Genomic DNA, 14,541 nt, shown 5'->3' on the forward strand with positions numbered 1-14,541 from the left:
AAGGCTCATGCGCAGTGCTCACCTCATTGCTGTGCTCCTGCTTCCAAAGTGCTGCTTGTACCAAAGTGCAAAATGCCAAAGCAAAGCACAGGAACCCCTGCAGAGGGAGAAAACAAAAAGCAGTCATTTTGGGAAACTGGGGCAGCAGGTGATCAGATTTCTTATGCAGTGCTGCAGGGTTTGGGAAAAGGCAGCTATTACTGGGACAAAGCCTGATACTGGCCAGAAGAAGCGCAAGAGAGAGTAAAGCCTGCTATGCACTTGGTAAACATCTGTACCACAACTCGTCTCGGTAGTGTCTCAGTCATAAAGGTAAAACAGGTGGAAAGTTCATTGTATTCCTCTTGTGCCTCTACTTGGTAATGTGGACCGTGGGCAGACTATACTCTTCAGCGATGTGAGTCAGCAACTGAAGCATTCCGACAAAAAGGGTACAGTAAGTTCCAAATATAGGAATTGACCAAACAATATGCAGTTTACTCAAACATAGGGAACTAATAGAAACACTGAATACCCACCCCTGAAAGGCAAGTACACAGTTAACGCAGGATAGTGATATATACAGACATTATGCCTCATTATATCCCTGCCGGTCCAGTAATAAAGTGCCAGTATTTACATATACCGGCACCTCACCGGAATGGCACAGTACACGTATGCCAGTGGGATTAACCAGACTTACCTGGAGCCAAGAGCTGGAGGTATCTCATGCCTCCACCAGCATAAAACAGACGATATTTTCGGAACCGGTGTTGCTGGTGCCAGAAATATGGCCAAATCCCCCCATGGAGTCCAATCAGACTCCATGGAATGTGGATTTGACGCCCTTTCCACCACCTGTGATATCCCGGTAAAACCGGGATATCAGGCGACGGAAACGGTAGGTACGTTTGCCAGTATCCTGGTGTATTTTCCGCTGGATACCGGCAAACTTATAATGAGACCCAATACTCTGGGCAGTGGAATACAGCAGGGGTTAAACAATGCAGGCAAAAACGAAATAAACAGCAAAAATACCAAACGAAATTGGTTCCTTCAATGTGTCTTTTTGGAAGGTAGGAAAGTGGGATCTAACCATTGTCTAGGACCCGAGGTAAAGGCAAGTGTGTCAAGATACCTAAGAATGTCCGCAGATTCCCTGCTTTAGTCCTTTAAGCAGGCTCAATAATGTTAAGGAGGCTTCTTGCTGCTGCACTTTGCCAGTAGAAGCAGATGATTTTGTCCTGGCGTCTCAGTGTTGCAGATGGCTCAGTCTCAAAAAAATCCTATTGTGCGAAGCATCAGGGTTGTCAATCTGGGGTCCCAATGTCGCTTGCAGTCCATTGACAAGCTCAAACTCTTAATGTAGGAAAAGTTAATATGCTTAGCAATGGCGTGCACCAGAGATACGGCCTTTGGATTTAGAAAGCATTGTGAGTCCTTTTATCAGGCCCCTTGAAACATTGAGGCCCTCTTCTTCTATTCCTAAAACAGGGGAGAATGCCAACGTTACTCGAAGGAGGCTTGCCACAGATGATGCATTGGGCTGCATCGGTGCCAGTCCTTATAAACAGGCAGTCTTTTGTTTCCTCCAGCAGGTCCACGCTATATCCTTCAGAGGGGGCTGAGGAAAGGGTTTTCCACTCTTCTAAAATTCTTCTATCCAACTCTAGGAAAGGGTCTTTGGATTGACTAACAGTTGCAAAAATATTCCCCATAACAAAGGCTTCCCATTCCTTACCTAGTGAAATCCTAACAAGGAAATTGACTACTTACAAGCTTCCTTACATGATGTGTCTCTTTCTTTTCATTGTCAGAGTGCTCAGTCTGCACGATGCCAGATGGGGAATGGATGCACGATGCACGATGGGGAAAAGGGAAGTGATAGCAATGTATTCCAAGGCTGTAGAATTCGTCTTATTTGGCCCATTTGCCTTCACACTACTCAGCTCTCCATCCTTTGTCTGCTACACGTCAGAGTCTCATTTAGAATTGTCTGTCCTAAGCCCATGCACCGCTTCATAGCAGATTCCTTTGAAATCGACCTGGCAGTGCATTGCTCCAGGGAAGCCGAGGATCCACGCGTGGCTGCAGTGTCAGGGACACAAAGCATTTCCTTGCTGAAGCCACTTGCAGTTCAGACAGGTACGTCATTTCACCCAAATGCCAGGGGTAGCGGAATTGACATCACATGACCCTTGACTTCTGATGACATCACAGGACGTGATGACATTTGACCCCACCCCGAAGTGATATCACGGGAAGCGATGGAACATGACCTTTCACCCCTTGAAAAAACAGGAAGTGGCATCACATAGCATTGTTCTTAAGAACACTATGAAAAATATGGTTACAATATCACTATGTGATATATATTTCATACAAGAATGGATTGCCATATGTATCGTTAATATCAGTGTGTATAGGCCCATATTACCAAATTACTGTGAATGTAAGCAGAGGCCCATGGCCAAATGATAATGATGTGCTATTAGATAGCACTTACGCTTAAGCGCTTTATGTAGAACAAATATAAATACAATATCACCCAACCTGTGTTGGAACTCATTTATCGCTACCTCAGAAGGATGAAAGGCTGAGTTGAGGTGTTTAAGAACAGACTAAATCAGTGACTCACCCCCTGAAGTGTGCCTGAAATAAACATTTAATTAGTCTAGCAATTAATGTATAGAATTCTAGAAAGACAAATTATTTGGTATTCCCTTTCTTTCTTATTTAAGTTCACTGCTGAAAATGTTAGACTTGTGGAACCCCTGTTCTTTAAAAAAAAATGTTTTAAGAAGCTTCAAAAAGAAAGCCAGCCACTCCAGAAGCAAAGAGCCACAACTTCAACTCACCGTATACCACCATACACATGTTTTGGAAGACTATATTTAATCCTAATTTAGCACAACTTCCAATTTATAAGAGGCTGAGGTTCTGCCACCAAGTATAGAGTTAATTGAATCGACTGTAAGTTAACCATTAAATCCAGCTTTCCATTTTTCATCTCCATATTTCCCATAAATGGTAAATCCAAAATTGGTCATTACTTTGTTTGTGTGCATAACATTGACATTCTTTAGAGGCAAACTTCCTTGGGTTGGCATGTCGGTATCCTCCAATTTGGAGGGCCCTGAAGACCCTACTTACAGGTATGAAAAACAAACACAGCGTGCCAAGTTAACAGCATAAATAATGGCTTGTACAAAACCCATACCATACTCTGTCTCATATACAATACCAAATTAAGAGAGTGAAGAGTGTCATATATGGCATGATAATAAACTGTCCCGTTATTGCCAGTTGAGCTTTCATGACTGGACCTGCATGTGGAACCGCTGCACCGTTTCTGCATGCACACATTCCCGTGCGGTGTGTACTTTGATGTTGGATAGCTGTGTGGCTTAACAGCTGCTGGCATGCCAAATACCAGATGCACAGCAGAAACAATACATGCAGTGACTTACATGTGTAGTCTAGTGAATCTAGTACATACCCCATGGGTTGGCAGGCCCAACTGAGTCCAAACCCCCAAGACCACTTGTGAAGGCAGAGGGTGCTTTGTGGAAGTAAGGCCGTTCAACGGCCCTGATTTACATGCAAGGACATTGTGGGCGTCCCTGCAGCTGGAAATCTGTCACAGTGACATTTATCTTCATGCTTGCACTGCAAGGATTCTATTTGAAACACTATATTGTAGTTTTGCAGAAAACAATGGTGGTGGTAAGTTTCTACATAACCACATTGAACCTTGAATACCTCAGTGAAGTAATTAGCGTATAAATAGAAACATAATGCCAAAAATAAACTTGACACTAACCATAGTGCCTTCAACAGCCTATACATGTAAACTTATTAGAGCACGTAAACAATTCTTATCCCCGAACAGTTGCATGACCTTAGCCAGAGCTTTGATTATTTCAAAACTAGACTATTGCAATGCCCTTTACATTGGAGCGACCAAATCCACTATCAACAAAATACAGATTCAGAAAAACAATGCTCTTCGAGCTGCACTGAATATCCCTAAGAGAGAACATATCTCTGAAACAAGAAGGAAGCACAAATGGCCTTCCACCTACGAGAAAATTAGACTTAAAACTGCTTCCCTCACATACAAAAGTCTAAATAACAAAGCCCCACAATACTTAGCAGACAGATTCTCTAGAACAGCATCTTCCAGACTAACAAGACTAGCAAACACTAATCACCGACAGGTACCTCGATTCAAACTCTCCACTATTGGAGGCTCCAGTTTCCCTGCCAAAGCAGCCCAACTGTGGAACGGGCTACCCACGTCACTGAGAATGGAACAATCCTTCTCCAAATGCAGGCATAACGTGATCAGTTGGTTAATAGAGACAAATGATAAATGAATGCACAAATATATTTTGGATGTACATACTGCTGATCTTGCTCACAACTGTTATTCCTATATCGCTAATTTATATTGTTATACTATTTAATCTTTGCTCACCATTAACACTCTGTAAGTTGTAACCTTGCACCAAGCTGCACGTTTTCTTATGCCCTTGCGCCCTTGTACCCTCGGGTCTGGTGCGCATAATAAATACTAAACAAACAAACAAACAAACAGTATTGTAATTAATCATTTGTAACACAATTACAGTTGCCACAGACGTGAAGACACTTGGCTTCTATCTGGACTCCACCCTAACTCTAAAAAAACAGGTAAACTCCCTGGCCTCATCCATGGCTTACACTGGCAAACTCATTAGAGCATGCAGACCTTTCCTCTCACTAGCAAGCTGCATTATTTTAGCTAATGCCCTTATCTTATATAAATTGGACTATTGCAATGCACTGTAATTAGGAGCCAATAAATACATCATTAACAAATTACAAATATTGCAAAATAATGTGCTTAGAATGGCCCTGAACCTCCCCAATAGAGAGCACATATCTAATGCTAGGAGAAACCATCACTGGTTGAAAAGTAGCGATAGGGTCCTTTTTAAAACTGTGTCATTAACTTTCAAATGTCTCAACAAATACCTAGATTCAGACTTAAATAAACAGGAGGCAACAGCTTCCCAGTAAAAGCAGCGCAGCAATGGAATGCACTAACAGTTGAGCTCAGAAGGGATCAGTCTTATTACAGTTTCAGACGCAACACCCACACCTGGTTACGCCTTAACGACCACTAGACTAATGACTGCAGTTGTATGTTTACGTGTATGCTTCCTACCTGTACCTGTCGACATTTGTAACTAACCCTACAAGTATTCTCTGTACCTGTCTATACCTGTAACTAAGCTTTAAGTATTCTTGTGATGTTGTGCGCCCAGCTACCTAAGGGTTTGGTGCGCCCTACAAATAAATAAGCAAACAAACAAACATAATCGACTATCTATTGAACAAAATATAATTTCCCTCGTTTTGCCAATGTGAAGCTGCCACACACATAACCAGAATATTTTATAATTCTGAAAGCGATAAAAAATTAAGAGAAAATCTGAGTTTTAGTGTGAGAGATGGGCATGCAATGCTATTAAGCTAGAAATGGATGCTGTAACTGACAGCAAAACTAAGTGACTACCAAGGTATTTCATACTGAGCCTCACTGTGCATGGCAGCATCAGCAGCTGACTTGCCCAACTGAGCTATGTCAATTGGCACGTACAGTTGGGCAGGACAACGTGGGAGTTAGGAGCCTCCCTTTATCAGGCTGATTCCCCTGACCAGTAAGGAGAGCTGGAGAAAAGCCAATCATATGTTAGGTGAGATTCTGAGAGATCACTATGGCTGGAGTAGATTCAGCCACGTTCATTTGTTTTTTCGCAGTCACACTAGGTTACTCAGTTACTACTACTAGAATTTTTGATGATGGATGAAGAGATGCATTGATATGCTTAAGGATGGTCACCGTGTCCACAACTCACTTAATGTCTTAGAAGTTACACATTCATATGATTTAATTTCCTCTGGTGCCATTCAGTCAGAGGACATGTGAAGTTAATTCTGTGAAGTCATTTTTATGCGAATTACCACTTTTGTTTTTTTTTAAAGATTTTTTTATTGAATTTTTAGTAAATCACATCAACTTCACATATATCCAACATAATTTTGCAATAAACATGTAAATCCATAATTCTTGAACATCTACAATACAGATTTCATGAATTGAACCCTCCTATGCGAAATATAAAAAACATCACCACTAAATGAACTTACTACTACTCACAAACAAAACTACAGACAACATAAACAACAAGAGAAAAGAAGAGGATGAAGATGAAGATGAAAGAGAGAGAAAAAAATACTTTCACTATCACCATACATGTTCTTTCCAATATCTCCATTAATTCATCCATAAAGGTCGTCAAACGGTCCCCATAACGACAAGTATACCTCTTTATCTTTATTTTTCAATGAGACTTGTTCATACTGTGACAGTATCTGTAATTCCGTCAACCAATCCTCAACATTAGGTTTTTTCTTGTTTTCCAAATTCTGAGAATCAGCTTAATTGCAATCATCACAGCCCTGTCAATCCATAAGTTGTATTTCCTAGTTCTCATACATCTATCTTCATGTGAGAGCAAAATTATGTTTGCTGCAGATCTTGGTAGGCTTATACCAAAAACCAAATCAATCCTATCTATTACATCCTTCCAAAACTTTGTACCCTTGTACATTCCCATAGCAGATGCAAAAGGGTACCTTTGCCAGTACCACAGCTCCAACACAAGTTATCCAATCTCAGTTTCAACTTAAACATTTTAACCGGAGTCCAATAAACCCTCCCAATAATTTTCTGTCCAATTAATTGCAATTTCATATCTCCCTTCAAATTTACGCCTACCCTTAAAATATCCCTCCAATCTTTTTCAGATATGATTTTACTCACATCATTTGCCCAAGTCTCCTTCACATCATCCCAAGCTAAAACATGGCCAACTTCCAAGGGCATGAAGTGCATGTAAATCCGTACACAATAGTCCTGCACCCTCTAACAATTTACTAATCTCTGGTTTCACTCCACGTGAACCACTAGCCATATTCTTCCTTTGATTAATTAGGGCAACCAGATCCAAATATCTATTTATTTATCTTTGACCTAGATCAAATTTACCTTTTAGTTCATCAAAATTCAACAATCTGTTTCCATCCAAAATATCTCCCAGCTTCAGAATTCCTCTCTTAACCCAACTCTTCCAGTACAGACATCTATTACTGCTTTTAAACATGAACAACTCTACCAGTGTTTGGTCACAGAATGTTTGCACGTATGCAACCATATGGTGGTGAGGAAGTGGACTCACTGCTGCAGGTGGTTAGGAATCTTACACGTACACGTAAGGGATATGGCAGAGTACTGCAAGAGGTCGGGAATCGCACAGTACGTCAGGAACTAGGATTCACACAGTGCGGCAGGTAGCTAAGATTCACATAGTGCTGCCGGAGGCCAGGGATCACACAGTGCTGCAGGACACTAGGGATCATACAGTGTTGCAGGAGACCAGGGATCAAACAGTTGGTTGAATCACCTTTCACTTTAATTGCATCTTAATGGCAAGGTATTACAACGTCCTCACATCAGGGCTTCTTTTGTATTCCTTTCCTTCAAAAGTTAGAATTAAGACTAATCTTACAAAATAATTTCCCTGCCACATATTACGCCTTGGCTGCTCTTGCAGTTTTAGGAATGGCATTCAAGGGGATAGATCCTATTCACTTTAATAAATACACTTGTGTTCATTGTCTTGCTGCCACTTACTCGTCCAAGGTCACATGGTACATAAACTGTCTCTTGGGGTACATGTTGGGGTGACCATGGGGGCAGGGTGCTACTCCCTCATAAGCGATGTTAGACCTGTGTGCCGTGTGGGGAGCATCGCATGGGCCACCCCACCATGCCTAACCCATTGGCTTGTCACACGGAAGCACCACTTGCCCAACTCCTTTCAAGGGGTGCCGAACATGGTAAAGGTCACCCACCCACCTGCAACCCAGCAACCAAATTGTCATCCGAATCTGCCCCATACAAGTATCCCTGCTCTTCCACCTTCCATAAAACATGGTGACAATGTTGTGGAAGTGCCCTTGCCCTTTTCAACCCAAACCCACAAAGCCTCCGTGAAAGGAATCATAAGACCAGGAACTACAACTGATGTATACTGTAAAAGATGTCAACGGTGCACAGAACCCTCCTGCACTGATAACTGAGGCTTGCTACCATGGTACCATCCTTGAGTGCAGAGACAAGAAATGACAAGGAGGTCAGCACAGCCGGTGAGTCAGAGGAAGAACCGATAGTAAACCTGACGGTGTTGAGCAAAGGTTGCAAACAGCAATATGTTATGAACAAAGAACGTGTGTGATAGTAAACCTTTAAAGCCCATGGAAAGACCTGCTGCAGAGTGGTCCGGCACCAAGACTCTGGCTGGTCCCCTTTTTTTTTAACATTATAGAAACAAGAGGCTGTAGGAAAGGCCAGCACAAAGTGTTAAGGTGGTCATCCAAGGGCCGAGCCAAGATCCCTTGTACAATCAAAAGTCCTTAACCCATTACCAACATTTTGACATTGTGAAACAGACGTGTACTTCCGGCTGAGGGAAACACCATACGAACGATAAATGTGGAAAGCCTGACTGGGGGCTAGAAAAAGCTAAGGGAAGTGAATCCCTCAAGGTGTTACAACAAAGTGAACTGTGTTAAACTGGCAAATGTGAACCCGGCTGAGGGATGCCCGCAAATGAGAGCAAAACGTAACACCCCGTAGCTGAGGGATGTCCACAGTGAATGGTTATTTAAAAAGACATTCAGATTCTTGAATGTTACAAGTTTCTAATATTTTGAATGAAAGGCCGTAGTGAACCCAACTGAGGGAGGCTAACATTGCAAAAAGGATCAAAGCCCAGTTGAAGGGGATCCACGGGTGAAGGGAAATCACCCAACGGGAAGTTTACTGAAAGGAAGTTTTGTTTTGTTGTTTGTAGCACATCAGGTCCTCTGAGGCAAGAGACTTTGTGAAAAAGAGACTTGGCCACAGAAGGCCCTGATATTTTGGAAAAAAAAACTGTAAGCTTGTACTGGAGAAGCCCAGGAGTATGCTGTGCCTTGTCCTGTGCTAAAAACATGGGGAAGGGAGACCACAGTTATACCATCCTGACTTATCATTTTGTGAACACTTCTTTCTTTTATGGTTAACATTATCCCACACTATTTTGTAACTCAGCTGTAAGGATTCACAATAGGTTTTTTTTGTATAGGCCCTTTTTATTTGATAACACGCCACTAGGACTGCCTTATTATTATTTGATGGTCCTAGTTTGCTCCCACATTAGATTTAGGTTTAGATCCTTGCATCTCTTCTGGTTTCTTCAATATCTCAGTGGAAAGCTGCATAGCTTGCAGTGGCTTACCTCGGATGGTCTTGGTGTCGTTGCGCGGTCCTGCCACACATCATGGTGCACTTTGGGTCACACCACCACCAGTTCTTCTCTTCTCAGATGCTCTAGTACGCTAATTGGTCTCTTGCTTCCCAGCAAGTCTAAAATTCACAGGTGGCCCGATCTTCTTGGAGACACACTGCTATCTCTCTCTCCTCATCCTCATTCTCTCATTCTAAATAACAAGTGTAGGTCAAAGCAGAACAATGAATGGGCCAACTGAAAAGGTGGGGACAAAATGGAGCACACAAGACAGACAATGACATTGGCCATGTCCTGACTCTTGTCTGTACAGAAGGAAAGTCTGTGTGTTGCAACATGTGAGAAACATAATGCAAAGCAGACATGATCTAGTGCTTATATGTATGTGTGGAATAAGGTGGGGTCCTAGGTGCCATTAACATCTGCTAAGTAGTGGTGGTGAGAACACACCACCTATAGCAGTGGTATTCCACCCTTTTCATACAGATCTCCCCCCTACACCATCCCCGTGAGTAAAAATATTGTTTCTGGCCCCCCTCACCTAGGGGTTAGACCCCCTAAATGGCCCAAAGGATGTCGAGGGGGACCCCAGTATCTTAAAAATATAATCAGAATTTCCACTGCTTATATTTTTTTATTAAAAGCAGTCACCTTAATACTTTTTATATTGCAAACAGACATCTTAAACTATTGTTAAAGAGCCTGCCCTCCCAGACATCCTTTATGCCCCCCCCTAGGGGGCAAGGCCCCAGTTTGAAGACCACTGATCTATAGCAACAGAGTCCAGAATGCAATGCATTACAGATGCCTGTCACAAGGGTCTGTGGGCCACCAATCTCCCACCCTTCACAAGCACACCTGCCGTCAACGCCTATCACATGATGTACAGAACCTGATGCTTCAGGCACTTCTCACTTTACAGGACCAGGTGAGCTAGTATCACACGGCACAAACATATCAGTGGAAGGGGGTAATACCCGAAAATGTGAATACAAAATGAAGAATGCACATTTTATGGTCATTCGGCACAGACAAAAAAGTCGAATCCCATTATACCGAACAGGGATGGCAGGGGTATCCCCGCTCCCCATGTTCGGTATAATGGGATCGGGGGCTGCAGGGGTGTCCCCCGTTTAGACGGGAGAAGTGCGGTGCGGGGAATAATAAAGTAAAAAGAAGAAGAAAAAAAAGGGACCCTGCGACGTACGTCCCTACCCACTTTAGAGGTAGGAGATTTACATTGCAAGGGGACAGGCGGGGTGAGTGGAGAATTACTCTGGAGTGAAGGCAAGTACAGGGAAGATAAGGTAAGTAGGGAGCGGGGGTCGCGGGTAGGGAATGGAAAAAGCAAATCTCGACATTTTGGGTCATTAGAACTTGTTGACTTCAAGCTATTCCGCGCGATCTTTCTCGTCTCCATTTTGTCACGGAGATCCTCATATGCTGGTCCTGCTCAGAGGCTTCGGACTCCACTGGTACCTAGCTAACTATATGAGCGCAGACCCGGGTGTTGAGCAGGTGGCCACTGCATGTGGAGGACATAGTCTGGTACATGTAGGTTTCGCAAGCCAGGGAACTAGCCAGGGCTCCCACTATTCTCTGCTGCCACATTAAAGGAAGTTGCTGCAGTTGGGAGACTCTGTTGAACGGTGTGCATTGGTTGTGCATTATGTTCTGTCATCTCATCCCCTGGGCTATCACTATTCTACCCAGTACCCCAGTTGAACCTGAATGATGAGTTGATAGCAGTCTGTGTATGGGTCTGCACTGTTGGTCCAGAAGCGCATGCCATATTGGCAATCCGCCAAGGTCTGGCCTTGACAGGGAGGCATCTGTGGATATGTTTTGTAGCATCTACCAGAGTGACATGGCTTCAGCAAATACTTACCTCCAGACACATAAAGAGTGGCTTCAAAAGGCCATGGAGTCTTGCTACAGCATCTGGGGTGTACATGTGCCCTGTTCTAGCAGGTCATCTCTCTCTTGTTGGGGGGGGGGGGGTTGCTGTCTAGTGCCATTGGAAATGTCTTCAGTGGATATTTTGTGTCACTTAGAAGTCGAAGAGAATGTTTGCATTACTTCACAGTACATCTTCTATCTTGGAGGCTGGCACCATTGAATCAAGAATACTGTTGTGTTGTGAAGGGTTGTGAAGGGAATGTAGTTGCCTACACACATCTTCCTATACTGACTTAGTACCAGGATGCAGTTCTTATTGTATCAATCTTTGTGCATGCATCTTGATACCTGACTGTCCTCTAAGATACCAGCATCATGAAATTATCCAAGGAAATGTTGGAATATGCTTTGAGCAATAGGAGTGCATTGCACACCAACTGTATGTTGAGAATGGTGTACTCTTCCTGATTGTAGAACACGAGAACACAAATGACAGGTTTTTTAATGCCTATCTGTGTGCAGTAAACAGCACAGATGGCCATGGGGAACTTGGCTATGCCATGCAAGGTGGTTATGGTGGCCTCGGAGAACACATTGCACCTCTGTGACATTCCATACTACTATGCTGACTGAGGGTTGCAATATACTTGTTGCGACTCCTGTGACTCATTGCAGTACATATGTGGTCCAATGCATAATAGAGTGAAAAATATCAGCTCTGCTGACATAACATCTGGGATTCTTAGTATCTTTGCAGGTGCTGGCAGGCAGTGTAACCAACCATTGTTGTGGTTGTGACACGGCCAGTAACATTATCAAGAGGGGAAAGGAAACCCTCTCAGCCGATGTTGGGTGGCCTACCAGGTAGAAATACAGAGCCAGTCCTACCCCTGAGGTGGATGGGGTGATTGAGAGGACCCCAATTCCTATTCCCGTCCGTGTTCCAGCATAGCACATTGCACTCAAGCCATACCTCAGTTGCAAAATATTTGTCAGTTTTTCTCTGATTTTCATGGCAAATCAACACAAGAATCCAGTATGGTGCACAGTGAAGGGAACACCAGATGAGTACCTGCCAGCAACAACACCGAAGCCTCAAACTGACCACGAAGCAGCACAACCACAGTTCCAAGCAAGAGTTGGTCTGCGGAGTGGAAGAGTAGAGAGAGAGAGAGACCTGCAACAGCTGCATGCCGCAGCAGGGAAAGCCGCACAGTGCAGCCGGGTGACTATGGTGTGCTCAGATGCAGTTACCACGGCTTCTCTAAACCACCAGGTATTGTTGGGGAATAAAATCCCTTTACATACTTGGGACTTCCCGGGCTGACATGCTGCACAAGGAAATTGGGGGTGGGTGGGCGGTTGTACTCTATTTATGAACTCACATGAATCCTCACCACTCGGGTGGGGAAGACAGGGACAGATTGTACAGGGGAAGGGACCAGTCTCAACAGAGGAGATGGGATATAAGCAAGGTACAGGAAGTGTGGGTAACCAGGTTGAGGTCAGAGTTGGAGATGGAGGATGACCAAGAGACCAGCCTGAGGGAGGAAAGGAGGGGCAGACTGACTGTGGAGGCAGATGAAGGAGCCGGTGAGGTATTGGTTAGAGTGGAAGTGGCATTGCTGTGCGTGTGTTAGTGTGCAGAAAGATTAGTGCAAGCAGTGGTTGTGAAGCGAACAATACTGAGTGAAATCAAGATGTTTGAGCAGTGTGAGGGAAGCAGTAGTAGTAGGAGGGAGGAGGAGTGGGAGGGAGGAGTAGAGGAAGAGTGGAGTAGTACTGGGAGCGAGGAGAAGAATGCAAGCACAAGTAGTAGGAGGAGAAGTATTGTGGAGAAGGGTGTAGTAGTCTGGAAGGAGTAACATCAAAAAGTGGAGGCAAGAGTTAGGAGGAGTGAGAACATCGAAGGGACAGGAGACTGGAGAGAGGAGAACGGTGAAATCGAAGAGGACAGAATAGGAGGGGAGAGGTGAGAGGGAGCATGCTGGAAGGGCATCTAAATCCAACATGGTACCTGTAAGGCACTATTCCCCAATATCCCTTTTAGACCACTAACTACTGGCTAGAGTAGGGAAAACCTAGAAGGTCCCTGAGGGAGCTTACAGAGAAAAGGTCCATCACCTTTAGGTGGGCATTGCAGCTCAAATAGAATTTAGTATACTGAGGGGAAAGCAATTTCTAGCACTAACCTGCGGTAAGTACCCCAAGACTTGGGAGGAAGATGAAACAGACGAGAGTGACAGGGCCAACCCTAAGGCCCAACAAATCTTCATTGAGCCCTTGAACCACAGCTGAGACTGGGAGTAATGTATGTGCCATCTGTGACTGCTTGTGGAACATTTGCACTTGTGTGCGCATTTACATGCAACAAAATGTCACAAGTGCATCGGCATGCTGGATAATCAGATCTAGCTGATCAGGTTTGTGGCACTGCCTGAGTGTTTGTATAAGTAGCATAGTGGTGTTAGCAGGGTATTGGTTGGGGTGGTGTTCTGTAGGTTATACTTCTACTGTTTTTGGTAAGCATGGTAAAATCATGGGTGGGGCAGATGACAATGTGACCTACTGGTCACTAACACATGGTCCTGGGATTACAATTCCGACCTCTCTGATGCCGACCCCAGAAAGCTATGTTTCCACGACACTTCATACCACCCTCTTTGGGAAATCCATTATTTAGGTACCATACCCCACAGAATTCCCTTCAGTGTGAGGGAGAACACTTGGAAAGCATCCGGGAGAGTCAAGCACAGATTCGGTGCAAGGATGACTATGGAAAAACACTAGTCATGTGCCAAAGGCCAAGATGGAGGTTGGAGAACATGTCTCGCGTCCAAGTTATTCAGGCCTGGCTAAAAACCACTCAGAAGAACTACATTTCACTTAATCTTACTCTTCTACAATCGGACAACATGGACCGGGACAAGAGAAAAACACCTGTGGATGAAGTGGCAGGAGAAATGTGGGGAGGGCCTAAGCTCCCAAAAGATGTGCCTTGGGAGAGGACAGTCATGTGGAACTCGAACCTCTCTGTCATTTAACAACTGGTGAGACAGAGAAAGTCTCTGTGTTCTCTTCTGCAGCAACCAATCTCCTAGAAGAGACTTTGATTCCTCTAAACACCAAAGAGAGACCTGGAGAAAGAAAATCGCATGTTTCCCTCACAGCTAAACCATGGGACAAAGACGGAGAGGAAGAGAGTTCCCTGCAGACATGGCAGAGATGCTGACTTACTATACAGTACAGGATAAACAGTGTC

At 44.0% G+C, this 14,541-nt stretch overlaps 1 protein-coding gene across 3 annotated transcripts in view; it reads right to left on the reverse strand.

Annotated features, from left to right (window-relative positions):
- Positions 1–14,541, reverse strand: part of TSPAN32 (tetraspanin 32) — an 882,228-nt gene that overhangs the window by 649,797 nt on the left and 217,890 nt on the right. For all 3 annotated transcript variants that reach the window (XM_069623936.1, XM_069623937.1, XM_069623938.1), the window contains exon 4: positions 23–97. In XM_069623936.1, the coding sequence (XP_069480037.1) occupies positions 23–97 (75 nt within the window). The remainder of the gene's footprint in view (positions 1–22; positions 98–14,541) is intronic.

This window comes from Ambystoma mexicanum, chromosome 11 (assembly GCF_040938575.1).
Source record: "Ambystoma mexicanum isolate Mex_15411 chromosome 11, UKY_AmexF1_1, whole genome shotgun sequence".
In the NCBI taxonomy this organism is placed as follows: domain Eukaryota; kingdom Metazoa; phylum Chordata; class Amphibia; order Caudata; family Ambystomatidae; genus Ambystoma; species Ambystoma mexicanum.